Genomic DNA, 19375 nt, shown 5'->3' on the forward strand with positions numbered 1-19375 from the left:
TTGCAAATTCATGCACTCAGCTGTACGCCATGTTCACTATTCAGTTTGAACAAAACAGGCCCTGCAAAAACAGAAGGCCAATTTCTGCAGTCTGGTTCCTGAAGGCCCCACGACAGACTGGGTGGGCATCACGTAGAGGGTGTCCCAAGTTCGGTTTCTGGCATCTGTGGGGAAGATCCCTGCCAGGTGGTGGAACCAGGCCAGAACTGCCCACCTGAGGAGGCTCTCCAGCGGACGTGAGGCTGTCAATCCCATCACCCCCAGCCACAATGAATTGTAGCCAGGGATGATGAGGGTTGTAGTCCAGGAGCAGGAGAGCACGAAGTTGGCTACCCCCTGCTTTATTGGAAGGATCACCTGCTCCGGCATCAGCCTTCCTGCAGTCTACCCGGTTCCTCTGCTCTCCTTTTTGCCTCCTGCAGCTTCCCAGCTGCATTTGGCGGCTCTTGCTTTTCCTTCTCTGTAGGACCAGAAGCCACCAGCCTTTCTGGCGATGGCTCCTTGGATGAAGACGGCTTCCGCCCGATGGACTGAACAGACACGGTTCTCCGCAAACCAACCCCGGGTTCTGTTTGTGAAGTGCCGCGTTGCTGGGTGCAGCGCCTGCCTTTCCAAGAAAGAGGCAGCGTCTGGTGCCCTGAAGTTGCTCCTTCCAGAAGACACAATTCTTGATCAGCATCCAAGAATGCCTGCCAGATTGTGACAAGCAGCCCCAAGTCCTTACAGAAGGTAAGCGCGATGGCAAGAGGAAAAGCCAGCAGAGCAGAAAGAAAGATCCGGAAGGTCCAGAAGTACCCCAGGCACATGCGTGCATGTTGGGCATGCGCCGACATACACATGCGTGCAGGGGACTTCTGGTCACGGAGGGAACGGGCGGCAGGGAGGTACACAGCCACTCCACCAGACCAGTATTTAAGAGAGCGCCGGTGCAGGAAATGTGTGTGTGGGGAGGGGAGGTAAGTGCACCCTCCCCTGCCCTTAAAAGTGTCCAAACTGGCCCCCGCCGGTTCCGTGCACATCCCTAACCTGGAGGTGCTGCCAGAGATTCCACTGAGCGATGGCCCCAGCCCCCCAAACCCTCACGTGTCATCTCCCATCCAAATGCAAACCAAAGCGGAGCTTGTTTAGCAAAGGGGACCATTCCTGCTCGCTACCACCAGACCAGCTGCCACTCCAGGCACTGCGCCAGCAAGGCCTCTTCTGGACCTGGCCATTTCATCCACAGCTCTGTAAGCAAGAGGAAGGCCCGCTGCCTCCCGGCTTTCCAGCCACAGGAGGACAGGCTATTGCAGAGGAAGGAGACACAGCACACCTCTCTCAGCCCTACCTTGGAGAAGCTGCCAGGGAGGGAACTTGGAGCCTAGTTGCTCTTCCCAGAGCGGCTCCATCATCCCTTAAGGGGAAAAGCTCCCAGTGCTCACACATCAAGTCTCCCATTCATATGCAACCAGGGTGGACCCTGCTTAGCTAAGGCAACCAGTCCTGCTTGCTCCCACCAGGCCAGCAATCCTCTCCATTTAGCTTCACAGAAATCGCCTGAAGATAAACTCCAGTTCTCTCCAGAAACTGGTTTGATATGAAGGTCATGTGTGGGGTGGAGGGCGAGGGAGAGAATCAAGGTGCTATTTTTAAAATGTCCTCCCTGCAGGAGAACACAAAGCCAGTCTTTTGAGCAGGCAGAATTTTCACTGTGCTGCAAAGAGGCGACAGACCGGTAGGTCAAAGATATCACCTTCCTGGGAAGGTGCTTGACAAACTCCGCCCAGGCAGGAAAGATTTGCCATCCTGGACTCACGGCTGCAGAATCCAGCAGGAGGGTCCAAGGCCCACCACAGCCCCAGTGCCTCTTCTGCAGGAGGAATGCCATGTGTGGATGACAGAGATGTTCACAGAAGCATCTGCCGGCAGGTCTAATCAAGCACTTCCCAATTCCAGTTGGGGGCTTTATTAAGGGAAATATTGAGGGCAGGAGAGTTGGTCTGGTGGTGTGGGGTGGTGTGGTAAGGTAAAGTGTGCTATCAAGTTGATTTCAATTCCTGGCACCCACAAAGCTCTGTGGTTTTCCTTGGTAGAATACGGGGGGGGGGGGTGTTGACCATTGCCTCCTCCGATGCAGTATGAGATGATGCCCTTTTCAGCATCTTCCTAGATCGCTGCTGCCCGATATAGCAGCAGCGGGCATCTGAACCGGCAACCTCCTGCTTGTTAGTCCAGACTTTCCCCAACTGTAACACTTAAGGTGCATCAATTGTCCCCTTTGCTAAGCAGGGTCCGCCCTGGTTGCATTTGAATGGGAGACTACATGTCTGAGCAGTGCAAGATCTTCCCCTTAGGGGATGGGGCTGTGTAGCTCAGCGGAAGAGCCCCTGCCTGCTTGCCGGCAGAAGGTCCCAAGTCCCCTCCCTGGCAGCAGCATCTCCAAGAGAGAGACTCCTGCCTGCAACCCGGGAGAAGCCGCTGCCGGTCTGAGCAGAGACAATCCTGATCTGGAGAGACCAAGGGCCTGACTCAGTCGGAGGCCGCTTCCTCCCTTCCGAGGGGCTGAGCAGTCTTGGGCCCAGAGAGACCAGAAACGGGAGACAGCCCCCGGGCCAGCGGCACCTGCCCTCCTGGCAAAAGGGCAGGCCTGGAGTTGCAGCTGCTCTCCACAGGAAGGCCCCACGTGGAGGGAGGGCAGCTGGCGCCGGCTGGCAGTGGTGGGAGCACAATTGCACTCCGCGGCGTGAGGAAGTGGCGGTGCTTTCTTCACATGCAAATGCAGCAGCAGCAGCAGCTGCTGGGAGAGCCAGCTCCTAAATGATGAAGAGCCGGCAGTTCACATGGTGCAGCAGCGCAGGGGCCCAACGGAACACAAGCCGGGGTGGGGTGGGGGCTGGAAGAGACCGGCGGCTGCTCTCTTTTCCAAGCGGACAAGCCACCGAAAAGGCCCCCGGCTACTGCAGCAAGCCCAGCGGCTGCTTCCAGGCGACAGGTTTCCAGTCTCCACGGGGTGGGCCACCAGGAAGACACCCTGGAGCCACAGGCTGGCTCCTCTTCCCCACCTCTCCTCGGCTTCCATAAGCCCGCGTGGGATGCAGGACGGGCGTGGTCCAAGCACACCATCCTGGCCGGCGCACAGCGGGGAAAGGGTGGCCGGAAGCAGCCGGGCGACAGCTGGGGGAGGCCAGCCAAGGGAGGCGCAAAGCACCGTTGCCCAGTCTGGGCCTCGCTTGCATGCCTGGCTGGCGGGCGGGGGGGGGGGGGCTCCCACCAGACACCGGCGAGAGGCCGTGCCAGAGTCGGCACCTACGAAGCGAGGCAAGGCCCCTTGGAAGGACAGAGAAGGGGCTGCGTGTGCGTGGCGGGGTGGACCACCCAACTTGGGTGGCCAGGGCTGCGAAAACCTTCAGTCTGCTCCAAACCTGGAGCAACCTCCTCCACCCGACGCTGCTGGACCCCGTGCCTGCCCCCCTTGCCTGCCTGAAGAGATCCACAGTCCGACCCTCGGCTCCCTGTCTGGGCTCCCCCAGAACTCTCGGAGGCCTGGATCCAAATGTCCTGCAGCCTCCAGATGCCGGCCCCGGACCCCCGCCTGCGGCTGGACAGAGCCTGATCCACCGAGGCCTGGCCCCTTCCACTCCACCCCAGTCCTGAAGGACACCGCTCATCTCCCTCACAAGCAGGCCAGTTTCGTGGCCACGGCTCCCTCACAGCATCCTGGAGATTGCCATTTGATGGAGGGCGCTAAGAATCTGCCCACCAGCCATCTCCGGCCCTCTGAATGGAGCCAGGCAAGAGGGGCTCGTCCAAAGGAGCCGGGGGGTGCCGCCCAAGGAGGCACGGCTGCCTCTGCTCCCTGGCAGCTTGGGATCTTCCCCCCACACACACACACTGCCTGCAGGCTGGCCATTCATCAGGGAGAGCGGTGCAGTTCGCTGCATGGATTGCTCCTCTCTTTCCCATCCCACCCAAGAGCTGCGCTGCCTGCAGGCTGACCATCTGTCAGGTAGAGCTACACAGTTAATTGCACAGCTCTACCTGACAAACGGCCAACCAGCAGGCAGCCCAGCTCTTGGAGCAGCAGGGGGGCGAGAAGTCACCTGAGCTGCCACCGGAAGCAGAGGCAGCCGTGCCTCCTTTGGCAGTGCTCACCTAGCTCCTTCGGGTGTTATGCTACTGGGATCAGGGGGTCCTGGGGAGGACTATGGGACCAGTTTCCAGGCTGCCATGCAGCCCTGCCCACAAGCGGAGCAGGATCTGTGAAGCTGCTGCACCCACAAGGCTGGTTTCCCACAGCAAGCAGAGCTAAGCGAAAGCTTTCTAACCAAAGGTGGCAGGTTTCCGAAAGACACCCTTTCCTGCCACCCCCACCTGCAGCCTCCCAGGCAGGCAGGGAGGGAGGGGAAGCCAAACACCATTTGAATCTCTTCTGAAGTTATCGGCAGGGCTGACGTTTCACAGGCCGCCAGGTGGTCACGGGACCACCGCCGACACCACAAGTATCGATTCCTTACAGAAGAAATGCAAAGCCTGGAGTCCTAGACGCCAAGGGGGACCTGATGCAGAGGGAAGGCAAGAACCAGTGGCGGGAAGGAGAACGGAGGCCACAGCTGCTGCTTCATGGCTACCAGACCTACCCGGAGGCGGCCAGAAGCTGCTTGGCCTCCAATCGAGGCTAGCTGTTGAATCAGCAGGGACAGGGAGGCTCAGCAAACAGGGACACGTGAACGAAGGCGCAAAACCAGAGGGTGTGGGGTAGGCAGTACTGAGAGGGGAGCTGGTCTTGTGGCAGCAAGCATGGACTTGTCCCCTTAGCTAAGCAGGGTCTGCCCTGCTTGCAGATGAATGGGAGACTAGAAGTGTGAGCACTGGAAGAGATTCCCCTCAGGGGATAATGGAGCCACTCTGGGAGGAGCAGAAGGTTCCCAGTTCCCTCCCTGGCAGCATCTCCAAGAGAGGGCTGAGAGAGATTCCTGCCTGCAACCCTGGAGAAGCTGCTGCCAGTCTGTGAAGACAATACTGAGCAAGATGGACCAAGGGTCTGACTCAGCATATGGCAGCTTCCTAGGTTCCCATGTACTGCTACTGTCACCGACAATTCAGAGGACCCAGAGGGGCTCAATCTTGGGTCTCCAGATGTTCTTGGACTACAGCTCCCATCCCTCCTCCAGCAACTCCGAGGGCCCTGTGCCACGGGGCCTGCAGGGCAGACACCCAGGCCTGCTGCCCTCGTGCTGGGCGGGTTCCTCCGGAGCACGGCAAAAGGCAAGCAAGCGGCGGCAGCCCTCCGCCCTGCGGCCATCCAAGCCCAGCAGGCCAGCCGGCCCCAAGAGGGTGGGCAACTGCCCTTCCTCCGATGGGGGGCTGGGCGCAAGGCAGCATTTCCAAAGCCCTGCCTGGGCTGCTGCCCCAGGCCTCCGAGGAAGAGCCGCTGGACTTGCCCACCCCACTCACAGAGCCGGGAGGGAGGCAGCAGCCTGCCCAGAGTGCGCCAGAGGACCCAGGCAGGCGGCTGCAATGCGGGCCCCGCCCAGCTGGCCCCAGACCCTCCAGCCCTCCGTCCACGGCACTGCCTGGGGGGCCGCTCCGCCTGCCAGCCGCCCCCCTCCCCGCTACTGCTCAGGCAGCTGGAAGGGGCTGGAAATAGAAAGAAGGAAGCTGCTGCTGCTGCTGCCGGCCACGGGGAGACTCTCCCAGATGGCTGGCCTCCGCTTCTGCAGAATCAAGCGCTTTCTGCTATCTTGGTCAGGAAAGCAGAAGATGCCCCCTCCGGCCTCACCAGCGTCAGGCGGCCTTATCTCTCCGGAGGGCTGCTTCAAGCAGGAAGTCATGGGGGGAAGAGAAGAGACAGCACCGGGGCGGGGGGGCACGGGGCGGAGGAGCAGGCCGTCTCGGGGCCCCTCGCCTTGCCCCCGCAGTCTCCAACCCCGCTGCTTCCAGGGAGCGTTGCAACCCACACCCCTCTTGGGATGAGCTCGCAGGTGGGACCTGGCTCTGCTGTTGGCCTGCCCCGCCAGAGCGGCTTCCTGCCCCCCCCCCGATCAGAGCCAGTGGAGGAAGCCCCTTCCAGCTCCCCAGGGAAACAGGGGCAGGGGATTTCCCCACAGCAACTGCATTCCAGCGGGGCAGAGCCTCCCTGTCTCTTCCCAACCGGCCCCCTGGAGAAGCAGCAGCAGCAGCTGGTCAGAAGGCCTTCTCAAGGGGCTGCACACTTGCCAACACTGTGCAGGCTAAAATCTGGGAGGGGCTCCCTGAGGCCCCCAGCCTGCCCCCCCCACACACACACTGCCGAAGGCTTTTTGCCACTGGACTGTATGCTGCATTCATGCACCCAGCGACAGCCATGACAGGCCACAAGGCGGCGGGGGGTGGGGGAGGCGAGCTTCAAATCAGTCTGTCCGTGTACTAGAAAAGCAGCTGCTGCCTAAGCCAGGGGTTCCCCAAGTGTGGTCAGACTACAACTCCCATCATCCACAACGACAACAGCCTTGGGAACTCCTGGCATAAGAGGTCTGTGCAGGAGCCTGGCTCACAGGCACTCCTCCTTCGGGTCTCAAGGCTACAGGAATCAGAAGGCCCCGTCGGCCTGGAAATGCAGCCGCCCTCTCCCCGCCTGCCATGAGGACTGGTGCTGGGTGCGGAGAGGCTGGCTTCTGGCGAGCAGGCGGCTGCCATCCTGCCAGAAGGGACCTGCTTGCCTGTGTGTTTCCCTCCCTCCCTCCCCCTCGAAAAACCGGCTGAATCAGAAAGTGGAAGTGTGGCGTCTCCGCACAGCCACGGCCCAAGATGTGGGCTGGGAGCTCCAGCGCCGGGCATGTGCCCCAGTTGCCCAAGGACGGGCAGAAGGCAAGAGCAGCCGGGGAGCCTCCCCGGCCGGCCGGCCACAATGCTCAGCCGGGATCTCTTTCCGCTGCACGTCGGCAGCCATGGGGCGGTGGGGGGGCACCTATCCACTGAGGCTTTAGAAGAGGGAGGAACGAGGCTGGCTGGAAGAGCGGAAACGCAGGGCCCGGCTGCTGGGCTGCAAGTCTGGCCTGTGCCCCCTCTGCGGGGGAGACCCTCGAGGCTGCCGAGCGGAGAGAAAAGAAGCAGCCCTGTCCTCCTGGGTCTCCGCACCACTCCGTCTCCCCCACGGGTCCCTACCCACCTGGGCCGCCACCTCCCAAGACTTCCAGGCCAGGCCTGGGCTCCAGCCAAGACCCAGCCGTGCTGGTGGGGCTCCCCAGCCAGGATCCGGTCCAGTGCTGACCCAAGCATTTTGCTGCACCTCCTGGCTGCCCTTGTGCAACTCCTGCCTTCTTTCAAACCTCTTTCACTTCCAGCAGCAGCTCATCCTAATGAGCTGGAGGCCCAGCTGCCTCTCCATCCCACAGCTCTACCTGATGAATGCTCAGCCTGCAGGCAGCACGGCTCTCATGCAGGGTGAGGTGGGGGGGGAGCCCCCAGAGCTGCTGTCGGGAAGCAGAGGCAGCTGTGCCTCCTTTAGCGCCCCCCCCCCCCGGCTTGTGAGGACTGCCTGGGAATCCCAAGAGGATGAGCCACTCCAGTCTGCTTCCCTGCGGGGCACTGGAAAGGGAATTGGGGGGCCGGCAAGGGCCTTCCCCCCCCCCTTCCTGCCTCTGCAGCCCATTTGGAAGGAAGCTGCCCTGGGAAGTGGCTGGGAGGTGCTGGCCCCCATCCTGTGGCCGGTCCCGGCTCCCCCGCCAAAGACTCCTTGGGAAGGCCGAGCGCTGGGCCGTCCAGAGAGTTCTCTTCGAGAGATCCGCAGCTGAAGGGCTTGAACTCGTGTGTGCCTGCCGGGCAGACCTGCCCTCGTCTCCTCTTCACTGTTCTCGAAGGGCAGCCCTCCTCCCTCTGAGGACGAGTGGATACACGGAAGGGCCACAGGAGGTGCTGTGCGGGGTCCTGGGTGCTTGACCGTTCAGACATAAAGAGCAGGTCACCTCCGGATCAGAACCGCCGCATTGGGGGCAGGGGCTGAAACCCTTCTGTGGCCACGTTCCCTCCCTGGAGAAAGGGAGCCCCCATTTACTCTCTGGGTTAAGCAACAGCTACAGCCCTCTCCAAGTTGAATCGGGGCCTATTCCACATCTGAATAGAATGCAGAATAGCACCACCCGAGTCTACATCATGATTTCGATCCAGAGCCAGCCCTTTGGCAGCTCTCTGGAGACTGCGCAGGGGAAAGGCACAGAGAGTCCATCCCAGCCAGGCTTCCAATTACTTCCAATCCAGCCCAACGTGCTGCAAGATTTAATAGAGAGATTTTAAACAGGTACTTTGAACTAATTAACAGCCTAATTATTGACAAGGATGCCCTAGAAAAGCAAAGCTGGGAAGGAAAGATCTCATCAGGACAGGGTCAGGCAGCCAGAGCGGCATCTTCTTCAGCCTGGAGGGGTGGAGATGCAGGAAGCAGCAGGGCCCCTTGAAGCACGGTGGGGGGCAGGAGATATGGGCCCCCGTTGACCAGGCAGGGCAGCAGGCTCCTACTTTATGCCGGGGGGGGGGCTTCATAGTGCCTGCCCGTCACTGAGGCTGCAGACTTCTCAGAGCAGTCCTGCTGGATCACAGTTAGAACCTCCGGCTCAATTTGAGGTGGGGAGAAAAATATGTTTGGGGGAAGAGAAGCACAGTTTCACCAAGAGCGGGGCAGGGAGGGAGAGCAAAAGGTCCAGGAAAAGGAGGCCGTTTGAAGTTCCGCACCTAAACGGGAAAACTGGCTGCTCGCTTGGTTCTTTGGAGCAGGCTGGTCAGTGTAGTCCCACGTGTGTAGTACATGGGGGGGGGGTCAACAGTGGGGGGTGGGGCGGGGCAGGTAGGGCACTTCTAAGTCTGTGTGACATTTTCGCCAAAGCCAAAACACACACACACACACCCCATTTTGATGGAAAGACACACACACACTCCCCGCCACGCTCCAGGGTTTCAAGCAAGAGCCTTCCCAGCCCTACCTGGAGATGATTCAAAGGGCTGAACTTGGGGCCTTCTTCACGCCAAGTGAAATGAGGAACAACAGAGCCCCAAGGGACGCCTTGGATTGCCATAACGTCTCCAGGCAACCCTCGGTCATGCAAGCAACACCCAGCAAGAGACAGAGCAAAAAAGGAAGATAAACACACATGCACCCCATTGTGATGGACCTATATCAGGCTGGGGCGGGGGGGGGGTGTTACTTTGCCTTGTGCTTTTTTGGTCTGGACAATGTGACCAGATAAGAACAGCCAAGGCCTATCTAGTCCAGCATCCTGTTTCCCACAGTGGCCCACCAGATGCCTCTGAGAAGCCCCCAGGCAAAAGGTCTGTGCATGCCCTCTCTCCTGCAACTGGGACTGAGAGGCAACCTCTGAGGCTGGAGCTGGCCCACAACCATCAGACTAGTACCAATTGATAGACCTGCCCACCATGAATCTGCCTAAGCCCCTCCTAAAGCCACCCAGGCTGGTGGCTGTCACCAGATCCTGTGGCAGAGAATTCCACATATTAATTCTGCACTGCGTGAAAAAGCACTTCCTCTTCTTGGTCCTAAATTTACCAGCCTTCAGTTTCATGGGATGACCTGGTTCTAGGGTTGGGAGAGAGGGAGAAAATTTTCTCTGTCTGCTCTCTCTAAGGTAAAGGTAAAGTGTGCCATCAAGTCAATTTCGACTCCTGGCGCCCACAGAGCCCTGTGGTTGTCTTTGTGGAATACAGGAGGGGTTGACCATGGCCTCCTCCCGCGCAGTATTCTACCAAAGACAACCACAGGGCTCTGTGGGCACCAGGAGTTGTAATCGACTTCACGGCACACTTCACGGCATACAAGACCAGCTCTCCTCCTGATCCGGGCTGTCACAATCCTGGCTACGAATTGCAGGCCTTTAAAAAAATATCTGCACCTCATTCTGCCACATACAGAATTTGAACTCAGGGTCATCTGACTAGCCAGGCAGGCCTCTGCAAGGATTCTGCCACTTTCTAGCCAGGACCTGTTTTGCATGCCAAGGAGCCACGGAGGTGGTGTTTCTGCCGGTTTCTGCATGCCAGCCAGTCTCCGGGTCCCTGGACTCTGCCTCCGTCAGCAGAACAGTCCCTCGACTCCAGAGGCCCCACTCTGCACTACCAGAACCCCAACACAGGTTTTCAACTGGGCCTGTTTCAGCAAGCTTTGAGGCCACTTTAGACAGCATACAAACGCAGAGGTTAAACCTCAAAGCAAGCATGCATTCTTTTGCTGGGAACGCTGCAGGCTTAATGACTCCAAAATGATCATCTAAAAGCATTGAAATGTTCTTGAGGCCAGACCCCCACAGCTGAGAGAGAAGGCAGAGCATTAGTCACTGCAAGGACTACAAACCGATATTACGACCCACCCCTCCCTAGTAAGCAAAGGGCCTCTTTCCATGATAAAATCTGTCTTTTTATAACATGTGGTGTCAGAGGAAGCGCTACACAACCGAGCTCCAAATATTGACCAAATAGCTTGGGAGTGGGAACTGATTAATACAGCTCTCTAGGGGATCAGTGGGCTGACTGGTGTGAGGTCATGGAATGTTCACAGACAGTCTCTTCAGGGACTGTAGCTGTCAGAGTCACCATGGCTGCAAACAGTCCAGCTTTCTGTGAGGGAAGTGAAAAGTGGGTTTGGCTGGGCTGGGATTAAGCCTCACAGCAGGGAGATGCAACCGGAAGTTGCGTAGGGAGAATTCCCAGGCAGCAGGGAAGCTAAGGGCAGGCTGTGACATGACTGCAGGAAGGGGGCAGAGTCAGCAGAAACGGCAGCCTGAATGGAGTTGGGTGGCAAAGAAGGTCTGAAGGAAAGGAAGACAGAGAAGACCTCGAGTTGCGTCAAGGAACAGCCAGAAGCGGCTCATCCTCAGGAGCCGGGGAGAGGGTGCCCAAGGAGGGACGGCTGCCTCTCCTTCCTGGAGCTCTGTTTGCTCCTCTCCAAACCCCAAACCCCTCACACAATGCCTGCAGGCTGGCCGTTAGTCAGGTAGAGCTGCGCAGTTAACCATGCAGCTCTACCTGGGCGCTTTCCAGATTACACACCACAACAGGGGTAAAATGCTTCAGCTTGGCAGGATCGTATTGCAAAGTATCCCCAGAATCTCAAACTCCTACAATGGGAAAATACAACTATTTTTTTTCTGCAATGGACTTGCAACGTTGTAGCACTACAACACAAAGATAAAATCCAAAATAAGGCATCGGAAATATGGACGGCATCTTGCTGTCATAGGAACCTAGGAAGCTGCCATCTACTGAGTCAGAACCTTGGTCCATCTAGCTCAGGATTGTCTTCACAGACTGGCAGTGGCTTCTCCAAGGTTGCAGGCAGGAATCTCTCTCAGCCCTGTCTGGAGATTCTGCCAGGAGATTCCTTTCTTTTTTCTCTCAAGAGCCTCCTTCAAACACCCTCGCTCAGCCTGGCTGATCCCAACTGACCCTCCCGGCTTCTTTCCTTTCCCTTCCTTCCTAATGTGTCTGATCCTTAGTCCTAGATGGGAAGCAGGCAAGCAACAGCCGATAACCCAGTGCTTAATTCATTAAAAGGGGGGGAATGCATCGGCAGAGAAGCTGACACCCCAGGATTTCCACTTTAATCCAGAAGCAGCTTGTCCAAATGAGCCGGGAGGGGAGCGAGGCACAGGCGCCTCTGCTTCTCCCCAGTCCTTTCTCTCCCGTCCCGCACGCTGCCTGCAGGCTGGCCACTGAGCCGGTGGAGCAGCACAGTCAACCACGCAGCTCTACCTGACAAATGGCCAGCCTGCAGGCAGCATCGGGCAGGAGAGAGGAGCAAATGAAGCTCCAGGAAGGAGAGGCAGCTGTGCCTCCTCGGCGCTTTATGCCTTGATGTAAACCACCCTGAGCCATTTTTGGAAGGGCAGTATATGAATCAAATGAATGGATGAATGAAACAACAGACCATTCACAGCTGCAGGCAAGCACTCCAGCCCTGCGCTGCACAACCACTGGGTGAAGGTGTTGAAGAGACAGTGTGAAGGCCCTGGAGTGGCCAGATTTCCACACAGCTGACTCCGGGGACCATTCATGTTATCCCAAAGAGTTGGAGGGAAGGGAGTTCTTGGCTCTGCAGTCCGCAGGAACAATTACAGCCGGAAGCCAAACACGGCTCGAAAGAGACCTGGGATGGGGCCCAAGAGCCGTGCAGTCTGCCCTGGTCCTTGACCCATTCACTGGACCGATATAGGGCAGGGGCAGCACTGTGGGGGCAGTGCCCAGGAGGACCAGCCCCAAAGCCTGCAAAGAACTTATTTATATTTCAATATGCTGAATGAAAATATTTGTATGCTGCCTTTCCAGTGCTCAAAACAGTTTACGTAGCGACAAATACTAACTCAACACACAAATACTATCAGGAACAAACATCATATAAATCTAAACAGCCTCAAAACAGGGCTCCAGGTTTGTTTTTTTAAAAACTAACACTGCCTTCTCCCAGAAGTCTTACGCAGCCCTTTGCAAAGACTACAGAGTGGCCAAGCAGCAGATCCAGGCTAGACATCCGGCCTGCAAAAGCGGTTGGCCACTGGAACCACATGCCTCATGCAGTGGTGGGCTCTCCTTCACCGCAGGCTTTCAAGCAGAGGCTGGGTGGCTGTCTGTCTGGGCGGCTATAGCAGCTGCCCCCACTGAGCAGGGAGGTGGGCAAGGAGAGCTCCAAGGTGCCCTCCAGATCCAACACTCGAAGTAGTTGTCCTGATCTCTGTGGGAGGGAGGTCCACAGCTGCCCACCAGCCGCTGAACCAGCCCTGCTCAGAGCGGTTGTCCAAGAGACAGCCACACTGCTGACTGGCCCTCAGAGGCGAGTGGGCTCACACAGCAAGGGAGAGAGAGAGAGAGAGATACTGTCGTTTGCTCACCATCTTACACAGGTGAGTCATTGCCAGCTGCTCCGTGCTGGGAGGCGTCACTTAAGGCTGCAGAGGTGGGGAAGAAAATCTCTCCCAAAGACAAGCATGGCAGGAGCCAGGCAGTGCAGGCAATGCTGAGCAACACGGCCTAGTTCCGAACAAGGCAGCTTCCTATGGTTGCTGGAAAGGGATGGATCCGACAGACTCTCAAACTCTCCTCCAGGGGAAAAAGGTAAAAGTCAAGTGTGCCGTTGAGTTGGCGTCAACTCCTGGTGCCCACAGAGCCCTGAGGTTGTCTTTGGTAGAATACAGGAGGGGTTGACCATTGCCTCCTCCCGCGCAGTATGAGATGAGGCCTTTCAGCATCTCCCTATATCGCTGCTGCCCGAAAGAGGTGTTTCCCATAGTCTGGGAAACATACCAGTGGGGATTTGAACCGGCAACCTCTGGCTTGCTAGTCAAGTCATTTCCCCGCTGTTCCAATAGGTACACGGAGCCAAAGGAGAACGCCAAACCCATGGTGCAGAACTGGAACCCAAAGTGGGAGGATGATCAAATAAAGCCACTTTTCCCTAGTAAGGAGGGCATGTTGCAAATCCAAGAACACATGAACCTCCTCGAGAAGACACAAGTTCCATCACTGAGATTACAGGAATTCTTTTATTTTTAAGCATCATCAGGACTTAATTTGCAGAAACTCAATAAATACCTTAAGGACTGCACGGAGATAAAAGATATATAAAGGACCATATCTAGCTACTGAGCCACAGAGAGTCTTAAGCGAAATTCAATTTTGTACACACATCTCTTAAGTGCTTCGGCTGCCTTCATTTAGCCCTAGTAATAAAATCTGGGAGCTCATCCGTTTCGAGAGCCCTGTCCGATCTCTTAAATACCTGCCGGGGGCAGGGTGGGGCGGGAAGCAATTTGCGGTCAGCGCAGCATGCTGCTGCTCACGGTCTTGTAGAAACCCCCCCAGCTGCAAGCTAAGCCCCCCCCCACTCTGCTGCAAAGAAAAGCAGATTACAACATGGTCGGGGGCGGGGGGGGAGGCTTTATCCAAGCGATTCTGAACATGCAGATGTAAGAATGAACCCACGCCCTCTTTAGGCTAGGACCCTGCCTCCCGTTGTAGTCAGCCAAATGCCTCCTGGAAGCCCACAAGCAGGGCAGGGAGGGAAACAGCCCTCCCCTACAGCTCCCCCACAACTGTCTTCAAAGATAGACTGCTCCTACATATGGAGGGGCAGTCCACTTAGCTATCGTGGCCAGGAGCCGATGGATGGGCCTCTCCCTCGTGGATTGGTCTGTTTGCCTTTTAAGCTCTCCTGGCCCAGGCCTGTCATCAGATCATGCTGTGGTAGCTCCGGATCGGTCTGGCCGGTAAATAATCTTGTGCATGGAGAGGGGAAAAGAAAAGAAGTTTCAGCCATGAAGGATGATGGGAGCGAATCCAGTGCATCCCATGAACTGAAGGGGGCCTCCTCGTCTGGAGGAAGCCAGGATCGCTATTGTCTCCTCCTCCTGCTAAGCAGCTTCATAGGGCAACCCGAGTTCCAGCATGAAAGGAGAGAGAACACACACACCCCTCTCGCCACACCAAGCATCATTTTATAAGCTTCTGTCACGTCCCGCTCTTCGCTGCCTTTCTGCTCAGCTAGGATTCTCAAACCTGGGCCCCCAGATGCTGTTGGACTCCGGCCCCCCTAAACCGAAGGCCAGAATGGCCGAGGGTGATGAGAGTTCAAGTGCAACGACATTTGGGGACCCTGGTTTGAGAGGCTCCATACCAAGCAACGGAGCCCCCAATTTTAGCCTTTCCTGTTCTGGGTTGCTTTTTTCTGAGGCTTGCGCATCGAGGAATATCTCCTTCAAAGGGGCAGTTGAATGGCAGCCAGCCGAGGAATAACCACACAGACCAGTCGGCATTCTTGGGCTTCTTGTGTTTTGGTCCATTTTGCTCCCACAGTCCTTGATGGCTAAAACTTCTTTTCCCCCCTCTACATGCACAAGATTATTTACAGGCCAGAGTGATCCAGAACGACCACAACATGATCCTGTACTTCTGAACTTCTACACCGATTTGGATCCACACAACACCCATTAACATACATTAGGGAAACCCGCACACACACACACACACACTTTGTATATGTCTTTCTGCAGCATGGGCCCTGCTTCCCAGCTGAATCACTTTCAAAGCCGCTCAGCACATAGAAAACCACCACATGATAGTTGTGGAAAGTGACAAAGCAAAAACAGCCAGAACCCGGAATAAAAGACGCCTCATCCCGACTGCAAGAACCACCAGCATTCGAAGACGCACGTCGAAGAGATGGCCCCGAGGGCAGCATGAACTTCTGCAACACGAGCGCCTGAGGGGGCCATTCTGGGCTACACGCTGGGGGAAGGGGCTGTCCGTGTCCTCAGGGTTGCCCCAAATTCTTCCAGGGCACTCTGGATACGACCAGAAGCCCACACAAAACCAAGGTGGCCCAGAGAGGCTGGCCAGGACATGCCGCCATCCCAGTTTCTCTCCAAGGCCCGCTTCACTCTTCCTCAGGAGCGGAAGGCGGGCAGCCCACACCCGGCAGCCAGCCTCCCCTTTCGGCATGACCGGCAGGGGGGAAGAAGGAAGCCCCACAGGCGGCCTGTGACTTCCACACCACGGCAGCACCGACTTCCCCCTTCAGGCTCGCCAACCACCAACGCCCACATCCTGGCTTGTGTCGCGGCAGCAGCAGCAGCAAGAGGCGCAGCAAAAGGGGGCGGGCGACCTTCTGGCTTTGGGTGGCTGCGCAGGAGAGCGCAACAGGGCGGGGGTGGGGCGCAGGTGGGGCTGGGGCCGCTCCATCGCCTGGAACCGGAGAAGCCCCCCTCCCCCCTCCGCCCATCCCAGCGGTGGGGGAGAGAGAAAGGCGGCCAAGGCCCAACCAGCTGGTGCTGGGACCAGGCCCCAAAGCCAAGAAACAAGGTGGGGGGGGCACCTTGTTGCCTGGCACACGAGCCAACCAGGACATGGTGTGTGGGGGGTGTCTTAAGCCAGCCCTTCAGGACGCAGCACCCCCAGAGAGAGGTCTCCCCCGCTTGCCCACAGCAAGGGCTGAACTAGCCTGCTCAGCCATAGGGCAGCAATGGAGAGACACCCCCCTCCCCCCTCAGCAAACTCATCCAAGCCCCTCGGATGCCCCAAGGGGGCTGCAGGTGTCCCGTGGCTGCTTCCTCTCCCCCAGGCAGGCCTGAGCTGAAGCACTGCAGACGGACTCTGTGGCCTCCCAGGGACCCAGAAGCCAAGACCCACACGCAGAGAGAGCACCACTCACCTTGACACTGGAAGCCTTGCTTGCCGAAGCCCCTGCAAATGGGAAAGACACCCCATTAGAGCCGACACAGCACGCTCCTCTCCCCTATCAGCCCCGGAGGGCGATTGGCCCACATGGCCTCCACCCCACACATCTGCCGTGGGACACAGAAGTCACTGGCGAGGGGGGGGGAGAGACCCCAGGGAGCTGGGCGGGGATGTCCTCATAAGGGGTCCCAAGATGGGGTTCACACGCTCCCAGTTGGAGGAGGGCGCCAGGCAGGCTGAATGCCTCAGGAAGGGACACGCAGCAGGACTCTGCTTTGTTGCTAGGGGAGAGATGGTCCTGGGGTTGAAGCCTGGGCAGTAGGGTGTGGGGGTGAGAGTCACAGTGGGGAGAGACATGTGCAAATCCTCTCTCAGCCATAGAGCTTCCTGAGCGACTTGGGACCAGTCCGTCTCAGCCAAGCCCACCTCACAGGGTCGTCGTGAGGATGACAGTGAGAAGGGAGGAAATACAATGTATTGCCCTGAACTCCAAAGAGGAGGGTGGGTTACTCATGCAAGAAAGGCACAGAATAGTTGAAAGCGACACCCTCCCCTCTAGAAGGGGGGTCCCCAACCCTGGCCCCCCAGACGCCCTTGGACTACAACTCCCATCAAGCTGCAGTCTAACACCCTCTGGGAAACCCTGCCATCCCTAGAGCAGGGATGGGCCAAAGGCAGACTACAGTCCCCCAGTGGGGCCCCATAAGTTGGGTGATGGACCCCCTGTGGGCTGCCAAGACTCTTGAGCATCTCCGGAGTTCATGGCCCAGGTGAGACCTTGGAAGCTCTTTTCCAGGGTCCCCGGCATGATGGAGAGAGGCTGGAAGTGTGTGGGATGTGGACCCTGCCCAGTTTCAAGTAGGCCAGTGCGGGGGGGGGAGGGTTTCAAACTTGGACACAACTCCCATCTTCCACGGCCACAATGGCCAAGGCACCCCCAGTCATTGTTTTGAGGGGCCATGATTTGGCTAGGGCTGGGGAGGGCCTTCTGGGTCTCATTAATGACCCCCCCACACACACACACTTTCCCACTGTAGTTTCAGCCAGTTCTCAGTGGCATCAGCTGTCCGCTGGGGGTCTCACAGCAGAGCAGGGTGGGGGTGCCGAGCAAATAGGGGGGGCTCCTCTCACCAGAGGCAGAGGGGCTGACCCTGTGGGTGAAGACAGGACTCAGCACCCATTCTTTGGGGGTCACAGAGGCAGCTCTGCCAGGGCGGATGCTATCCATTCAACTGAAAGAGGGGTACCTCTGGGGGGGCCATGCACCAGGGGGGCACCCAACCATGCCCCCCATGCCTGAAGAAGTGCAGGGGAATGCAAGCAGGCAGGCAGGGCCTGGTACACAGATGCCCATTTGTGGGGAGCATGAGGGGCAGGGGCCCATCCTGGGGTGCCTGGTGGGAAAGGGATGGAGCCCCCTTGAAGCCGGGGGAGGGGGAGGGGAATCTCCTTAGGGCTGGCAGGAGAGAGTGCCCGGAGCCTGCAAAGGGGGTCTGCAGGCAGCTGTCTCCGGCACTGGAGTGGGGCACCTGGAGAGAAACTGGCCGTCGTGCCACCCTGAAGGAGGCAGGGGGAGCAGCTCAAATGGGGTGGCGGGGGGGGGCGGGACAGCGTGCCTTCACTGCAGGGGCGCTGCTCTGGGCAAGGTGGCAAAAGGAGTGGGCGGGGGGGGCGGCCTTCCAGGCTGGAGAAAGCGAAAGAGGCAGCCCTGGGCAGGGGGAGGGGAAAGGCTGGGGGGGGTGTTCATGGGTGGGGGGGAGCCCGCGACCCGTCCCGCCCCCGCCCCGGCCAGGCGTGCGGGCGCTCACCAGATGAAGTCGGTGCAGTGGCTGCAGAAGGTGGGCTGCTTGAAGAAGCGGGCGGTGAACTTGTGGTTCTTCACCTCGTGCACGTTCTTCTGGCGGAGCGCGCCTTTGCGGGCGAAGCGCAGCACCGGGCCCTCCTCGCCCTCCGGGCCGGGGTCGGCTGGGGGAACCGGAGCCGCGGCCGGAGCCTCCACCGTCGCCGGGTCGTCGGCCATGGCTGCGCCCGCCCGCCGCCCAGCCTGCTGCAGGGAGAAGGAGGAGGAGGAGGAGGAGGAGGAAGGGGAGGATGGCGCTCTCGCCGCCGCCTGCTGATGCTGATGCTGCTCAGCTGTGGCGCTCGAGCCCGACTCGCTGCTGCTGAGGCGCGCGCCGCTGCTGCTGGCCACAGCTGGGCAGAGGCGGGGCGGGCGGAGCCTCTCCCGGCCCCGCCCCCTCCTCAAGCCCCGCCCCCCGCTCTTCCGCGGCAGGCAGGCACCTCCTCGGCGCCCCCGCCTCGGCTCCGAGAGGCCACGCCCACCCCGCGCTAACCTCCTCGGCGGTGGCCTCGTTGCGCCGTGCCGCGCGTTCGTCGGTGGAACTCGCGGCCACGCGATGGGCGCGGCGGGAGGCTCTGGTCGGGCAGGGTGGGTAGTTAACTTGAGGCACCCTGCCTGGTTGTGATGGGACGACAGCCCCCGCTATGCCCAGCTGCAGTGAGCTGCGGCTGGGAGTGACGGGGCTGGGGAGGCTCAGCGTGCCGCCAGGTTCAGATGAGCAGGTGCAGGAGGGGGCCGTTGCCTGGGACAGCTGGTGGGCGGCCCCTTCAGCTGACCCAGCGGGACTCTGGTTTCATTCTGTCTGCAAGCGCCACCTCCCGGGCTCCAGTTCTGCGGCGCTGGCCGTTAAATAAAGGCGAGCGTGTGGGAAGGAGGAAGGGCCTCTTCGGCCCCGCGCGGGCTCCTCCCGTGTTTCTGAGCCCCGGAATCTCCCTCGCCGCTCTCCGAAATCCAGCCCGGCTCGGCTGCTGGCTTCGCTCTCTGCGGGCTCGAGCTGTTTGCAGACGGCCGGGCTGACTGTGAGCCTCCCTGAGCCGACGACACGCATTCGAGAAAGGTGGCGGAGAGGTTTCCCCAGCAACCGGCACAGCAGGCTGGTCCTTCTCCACAGGAGGAGCCGAGGAGCCACACGGGCCAGCCCGGAGGAAGCCGCCGCCTTGCCGAGGGACAGAGGCAGCCGCCGCCGCCGCCGCCGCGCGCTCCTCGCCCTCTCTCTGTGCTGCGCTCTGCAGAGTCCTGCGCTTGCCGCCGCCGGCCGGGCGGGCGGGGTGGGGGGGGGGGCCTTCAATCAAGAGAGATGGGGCCGGCAGCCGCCCCCCTCCTAAAAGCTCTGTGGGGGGAGCCCTGGGA

At 59.1% G+C, this 19375-nt stretch overlaps 1 protein-coding gene across 2 annotated transcripts in view; it reads right to left on the minus strand.

Moving 5' to 3' along the window:
* PRKCB (protein kinase C beta) overlaps positions 1–18637 on the minus strand; it is a 126122-nt gene extending 107485 nt beyond the window's left edge. The window contains exons 1-3 of one of the 2 annotated variants that reach the window (XM_053276101.1): positions 18519–18637; positions 17994–18232; positions 16160–16191 (exon numbers count right to left, since the gene is read on the minus strand). In XM_053276101.1, the coding sequence (XP_053132076.1) occupies positions 16160–16191; positions 17994–18205 (244 nt within the window). In that variant the 5' untranslated portion in view covers positions 18206–18232; positions 18519–18637. The other variant, XM_053276102.1, reaches the window with a different exon arrangement.
* Positions 18638–19375: the final 738 nt, after the last annotated feature.

The sequence above is a fragment of the Hemicordylus capensis genome, chromosome 13, assembly GCF_027244095.1.
Source record: "Hemicordylus capensis ecotype Gifberg chromosome 13, rHemCap1.1.pri, whole genome shotgun sequence".
NCBI lineage: Eukaryota > Metazoa > Chordata > Lepidosauria > Squamata > Cordylidae > Hemicordylus > Hemicordylus capensis.